Here is a 6,599-nt window from a genome sequence, read left to right as displayed (position 1 = left end):
GTAAACATGCAAAGATTTTAAGGCATCGTATTGAGTTGCGTACTCTGCTAATGCTCATTAATTAATTAACAAAGCGATGTTATCATTATTACTGTTGAGTTTCAATCAGCCAAGTTGTAAAGATTCAATAAAATATTTTTTATACAATTTCTTAAGGTGAACCGATCGTTATTTTTATACAAATCAAGAAAAATTACAGTATGTTACATATATCGCTCTCTGAACACGATGGTTTAGTCCTACAGTACAAATTTGTCCGGCCCTACTCCTAGTGGTGGTTCCAACAGGATTCCGTATGCAGAAAACATTGTAGCGTAGTAAAAATGCATGGTCGAGAAATAGATACGTAACGATAACCTCGTGTGTGTGTGAAGGTGTGTGCGAGCATGAAAAGGAAATTAATTATTTCAATTTGTATTTCACCGACATAAGGCATACTCGCGTGGAGTTAAGTATTTATATTATACCGTTAAACATTGTAAGATAAAGCGCTTATTGGGTAAAAGCTTAAAAACGCGGTACCTATAAATATGAGTGCAAATAGTGGGAAAGCAGCATTCGTTAAACGACCGTAGTTGGCGCCAAATCTGGGTCAGTCATCATCGCATAGCGCGTCGTGCACTTTCAAGTCAAACCGTCCTCTCCTAGGTGGATTCTAACCTAAAGCGAGAAATCATATCCGCCAAGCCATTTTTCGACAATAAAACAATAGACCTACTGTTACCAAGCGGCTCGTGCGCGGGAGCCCTAATATACACATACATACTATTACTATTACGCACGTTTTACTATCAAAAACAGCTTCTCCGGAATTAAGTTAAGGTATAGGCTACTTTTTGCAAACAATTCCAGGACTCTAGGGCCATTCTCCTAGGAGTAGTTCAAAACGGTAGAAGTGGGTCCGGACGGACGGACGGACAAAACCAGGGACAAAACGCAAGCAATAACACATTTTTTTTCGTTCTAAAAATGCGCTAAAAATATATATATTGTAGTGTACTTATCCCCCAGGTTCTACGCTAACTTCACACTACAAGAACACGGAAATAAAGTCAACCCGGCAACGTTTAAAAATGGCCACCCGAATGACTATTCCCTCCAAAACTAAACAAGATCCCGCTTAAATTTGAAAAGTGGCACGTGATCAAACATCTAAGGCAGGGTCCCCTTACGTTAGTTGTAGACAACGCTTTGACCTGAAGGACAGTAGGGAAGGAACTTAAAATAAAACACTCAAATTGTGAAAAGTTTGTTTAATAATGATTGCAATTATTAAGATTGTGAAAACTCGGAAATTTAAGTCGAAATAGATTAAATTGCAAAATAAACTTTGAAAATGGTAGTTCACCGAATAAAAATAGAAATAGGCTGGGAAAAAAAGAACTTACCAATAAAAAAACCAGCTGTCAAATTAATATTAAATTGTGTAGTAAAATTAATTGTTTGTAATGATGTAAATGCGTAACTTAAAATTATAACATCACAAAAAGTAGCATGTAAACTTCAAGAGGTAACAAATAGGTTAAAAACAAGTTTTGGGAATTATGGGTCAGGTAAGCAGGTACCAAGATTCTAAGAAGGGGTGAAATACACAAGGATGTGACTCATCTTTGGTGCAATAAAGTCCTTTTGTTAAAAGCAAAATGGAAAATTACATGGCCTTGTAGGCAAATTTAACTAAAACAAGATATGTGGAAATTATTGAATCGCCACCCATTCATCGCACATAGATTCTAAACTGAAGAACTTTGATTAGCGTAATCTCGCCCCCGCAAGATAGGTAGCGTCGCCCCTCGTTCGGGGTTTCGAGCCTATAGTGTCGAAGACAATCATGGAATTAGTTGTCGTAGCTCAATTTTGACTGCAGTTTTTACCACCCCCGTGACTCCTTCAGTCACGGAGAAAATTGTTAGTTACAAACAACAAGTCAATACATACATCAAACGAATCGGTAATTTCCACATATTAAAATAAAATGATTAAAACTTATATGAATGTTACTTCACGGACAAGGCCAAGTAATCTACATCAATAAACATAAATTAAGCAAGCATTACACCAAAAACGTAAACAATTACAAACAATAGCAAAACGGTGTTTAACATGTCATTCTGCATTGCGGTTAAATCAAGTAAATTTCAAAATCAAAGATTGAAACACACAAAAAATATAAAATGCGGCATACAAAACACAAATACGATGTAAAGAAATGCAAAAATTACTACCTGCATTAAATAACACAAAATAACAACAAACATTTATGGAGCGACGCGTTCACGACGGCCGTTCAAGACAAGATGCCCAACGTAACACCCGTCCGTGCTTTTTTAGATGGCGCAGACAGCTTTTCCCCACCTAGAAATTGCATGATTGCCAACTCTCAAAAATGTATGTATCGTCGTAAGTTGTATATACAGGGTGGAACCTCTCAATATATGCTTTCAAATTTAATTAACTTGTTACCTTCAGTAGTTGTATTTATTATCTTGCGACCTCTGTAAAGTTATGACAGAGTTTTCGGTTTCGGACGGGCACTTCCTTCCGAAGCGTTAGCTAGGTAACCGTATCTTATAGAAGATTACTACGAGGAAGGCGAGGCCCTTCAGGCATTGTTCAGTTCTTTTCATTCCGAGCTCTGCGGCTTGGGATTCTTTTGTTTGCAGATTGTATGGAAATCCGGGAACTGAGCTCACTTCTCTGGATGACATATCCATTTAAATAAAGGTAAGCGTTGCGTTTCTTACGTTTTACTTGTATTTGGCCATATGTGTATGCATTTGTGTTCGAAACATCTATTTATTTGTAAAAATTCAGTAATTAAGGTCCCGGAGAGCTCACCGCCACCTAATTAATTGGCATTTTCAAACACTTTACATTTCAAACATATTTTTATACTTAAGGTTACAGGAAGATGATACTTCGATTGGCATATTAATTAGCATACATACAATGCAAACACAATGGGTGAATTCAACCTTGGAAAATTCAAGTATTGTGCTTCCACTTGTTTTAAGTTTCACTAATCAAAACCACATCCTTAATTTACTCTTAATAACATCCACAAAAAGCCTCATTGTGAAATTTATTTTTTTGGAACACAGCGTAACCCGCTTACTTTAGATTAATCTTTTAGGTTTTCATCAGGAAGTTAATAGTCGATAATGCGTAATTAACTAAAATAAACACGTTCTTATCGTAAGATATCTGTATAACAGCTTGCCGCTTACTCTGATCCAAGTATTTCACAGTAGCGGCCATGGAGAAATGGGAAGGGAAACTTGCAATAGTCACAGGAACTTCCTCCGGCATCGGCCGAGGAATTGCAATCAAATTGGTGGAGGCTGGACTGCGCGTGAGTGCTTCCCATTGATTTTGCTGGGACCGTAACGCATTTTCAGGTTGTGGGTATTGCAAGACGCGAGAATCTCGGTCGCGAACTAGAACTGGCTTTGGCTGGAGAAAAGGGTAGATTCTATCATCTAACCGCCGATATTACCAAGGAGGAGGATGTGCTCAAGGCGTTTGAATGGGTCGAAGAAAATTTGGGAGCGGTTCACATTTTGGTAAATAACGCGGGTACGACGCGTGAAACTACACTTGTCGATGGGACGACGACGTCCTGGAAAGAGGTTCTGGACCTTAATATTATGGGTTTATCCATGATGACAAGAGAAGCTGTAAAATCGATGCGAGCGAACAATATAACTGGCGAAATCATACATATAGGAAGCTTGGGAGGTTGCATAACATCATCCCCTGTGAAGGGATTACGAATGTATTGTGCCAGCAAGCATGCGGTACGAAACTTGACAGAAGGGTTGCGAGCGGAACTGCTCGAAGTAGGTAGCGAAATTAAAGTCTCGGTAAGAATTACAAGTGACTCTCTTCGAGTAAGATCACCTTTCAGTGCATCCATCCTGGATTGGTCGAAGATACCGAAATTGGTGAGTACAATGCAGCGGTAAAGGGGTTGTTTCCCTTACTCGAATATGTATTGAAACCTGAAGACATCGGAGATATGGTTTTGTTTGTACTTTCGAGACCACCTCACGTTCAGGTACCTTTTATACCTATATGTATAACCAACGCAATAACGTTGTCTACCCATAGATTCACGATGTTCTGGTTAGACCAATCGGTGAACCGCTTTAAAGAAGTCCACTTCAATTAAATTCTGTCAATAAATAAGCACCTCATACTAGATGTACCTTTAGTTCCATCCAATTTGCACCGTGCAGCGTCTTTGAAAAAGAAAGAAAGGCGAAATATTCCCAATGGTGTATTAATAATGTGAAGTAATCACGTTCTTCGTGCGTGCATGACGCAGTATGTGGTCTTTGAGTAAATAGAAAAAAAATATGAATAGCCGTCAAGTCTTTAAATTAAGAGCTGCCAATTTTCTATTAACCAAGCTCTCATACATCATTACGTACGCGAAGCAATGGACACGATTTACCGTTACACAAATCAAAGATGGTAATTGTGATTGAAATTCGAGCGCCGATTCATTAACGGGACTTTGTTGTAAATTACCAATCAATAGGTACGTGTCCATAATTTTAATGTCTTCATACGCTCCATGTTCGGGGTTGCTACAACTTTAAAAGCGCCAAAGTTCTTTGTGACTTCAACACAAACTTTACACCCCGATCTTTCTATCTTTTCAAAAAAAGATTTAAAATTCGCGCCTTATAACAATCACTGATCAGCATTTTTGCGAAACTGTAGTCCTTTTCGTTGACCTGATGGTAATCTCTTCTATTACAATGCGCCACTACACGACATTGCTTTTCTGATACCTTTAAAATCCTCAGGACTGGCTTTCAGATATCAATGTGAAACCCTGAGGAGGTATTCTTAAGCAGCTTCTTAAAAACCTATAAAAATCCTTCTAAAACCTATAGAAACGAAGAATAGGTTTTCGCCCTAAAGCCAGTAACCTTGGCGCACTTCTCACGCATTGTTCAGTATTTTCCAAAAAGCCATAGCTATGTTTTTTTTTACTAAAAACACAAATAACAACATTTGAATCGCGCAGTCCGCGCATGGGCATCTCTGATTTTTACAATATAATAATAATAATAATATATTTATTGCGTAAATGTAAAACAAACATACAAAAGGCAAGAATTCGACGTGGTCGATCTTCCATCTTTCCATTTGCCTTTACATTGATCGTAAAAATTTTTTTGGTTCAGGTTCCAGAGCTATAAGCCTTCGATTGCAAAAACGAACTAAATACCTTAAATAATAAACTAAACAAATATGGAAAACGAGCTCCTGGGTATGGCTATAGCATGTGCAAAACCAATTTTTACACCTGTTGTTAGTTTTCATTTAATTGCTTCCATAAATAAGAAAGTTGGCACTGCACATCCTACACAAAACCAAATTTGTAAAATGGCGCTACATTTGGCTTTATTCCAAGTGGCTATGTATCACATTTCATTTAAATGCCTCCATAGATAAGAAAGTTAGCACTGCTCATGCGCAAAATGAAATTTTGAAACTGGCGTTAAATTTGGTTTTATTCCAAGTGGCGTACATATGTATCAAATTCTAATTAAATGTCCAATGGTTATATTTCTTCCAAACGTCTCAATTGCGCTTTGTAGATTCTTTCCTTTGACAATTCACTCTTAAGATATAAGGAATTATAACCGATCACGACAAGGGATCGAGGAGGAAGAGTATAGTTAGTATAAATTAATTCCTTTCGTTGAGATCTTTCATTAGAGTACCATGAAGGATAAAACTATTTCCAGTCTCCCCCCCTTTCCCCACCCCCGTACTTTGATAAGAGTGCAAAAAGAAGAGCAGTAGTTTGTAGAAAACTGTTCCTTTCGTTGAGACCTTTAATTAAAATACAATGAGAGATAAAATTAATTTAACCCCCCCCCCCTCAGGCCCCGTCGCTCACTGATCTCGTAAAAGAGTCGATCGAGAAAGTTATAGTTTGTACAAACCAATTTATTTCTATGAGACCTTTTATACCATGAAGGGCAGACCATGTGTTTAACCCCCCCCATTTTCTAAAGTTTAACTTGGCACCACCATTGAATAAAAACACTATAAGAAGCCTAACGCTTATGGAAGAAAGCGCGACAAATCCCCTTGCACCCGCATTGGTTGTGACCAGCGAACTCTCTTTGCGGTAAATAGGAGGAAAGCAAATTCTCATTCTTCTCAGTTCAAGAATCGACACTATTGACAGTGTTCCCATTATATTCTCAGTTCAATCTCTGTCGCGCTTTATATAAATTTTTATAAATTTATGCACGTTTTACGTACGATTCGATTTAAGTACGATTCGTACTTTTTCGATTAGACTTCCCAATCAAAAGTATGGACTAGAAACCAATTTCGAAAGAAAATTCAAAGGGCTGTAACTTTTGATCTAGTAGCCCAATCTTGGAATTCTTTGAAATTATGGATTCTACAGGCCACATTCTGTAAGAAAATGTTTTTTCTCGGTCGATCTGAGACAATTTTCTTTTCCAGCCTTAAAAAAAGGCAGTGTATAACCTTCCTTTTTACCAAAAATCGACTACATGAAAATTTCTCGGGAAAACACTTTTTCTTATTAACTTTGGTGCGTA

At 37.7% G+C, this 6,599-nt stretch overlaps 1 protein-coding gene across 4 annotated transcripts; it reads left to right on the top strand.

Moving 5' to 3' along the window:
- Window positions 1-3,015: 3,015 nt before the first annotated feature.
- Window positions 3,016-4,349, top strand: LOC116179050 (farnesol dehydrogenase-like). Of its 4 annotated transcripts, XM_031498757.1 has the most exons (6): window positions 3,016-3,075; window positions 3,134-3,195; window positions 3,239-3,352; window positions 3,399-3,863; window positions 3,908-4,057; window positions 4,111-4,349. In XM_031498757.1, the coding sequence occupies exons 3-6, from the start codon at window positions 3,257-3,259 to the stop codon at window positions 4,150-4,152; spliced, it is 753 nt and encodes a 250-aa protein (XP_031354617.1). In that variant the 5' UTR covers window positions 3,016-3,075; window positions 3,134-3,195; window positions 3,239-3,256; the 3' UTR covers window positions 4,153-4,349. The 4 variants fall into 4 exon arrangements, with proteins under 4 accessions (XP_031354617.1, XP_031354616.1, XP_031354618.1 ...); XM_031498756.1 differs by having other exon boundaries at window positions 3,134-3,352; XM_031498758.1 differs by having other exon boundaries at window positions 3,020-3,195; window positions 3,249-3,352.
- The last annotated feature ends 2,250 nt before the right edge of the window (window positions 4,350-6,599 follow it).

The sequence above is a fragment of the Photinus pyralis genome, unplaced genomic scaffold (assembly GCF_008802855.1).
Source record: "Photinus pyralis isolate 1611_PpyrPB1 unplaced genomic scaffold, Ppyr1.3 Ppyr1.4_LG8, whole genome shotgun sequence".
In the NCBI taxonomy this organism is placed as follows: domain Eukaryota; kingdom Metazoa; phylum Arthropoda; class Insecta; order Coleoptera; family Lampyridae; genus Photinus; species Photinus pyralis.
Note: the sequence above shows the minus strand (reverse complement) of the source record. Positions and strands in the feature narration are given on the sequence as shown.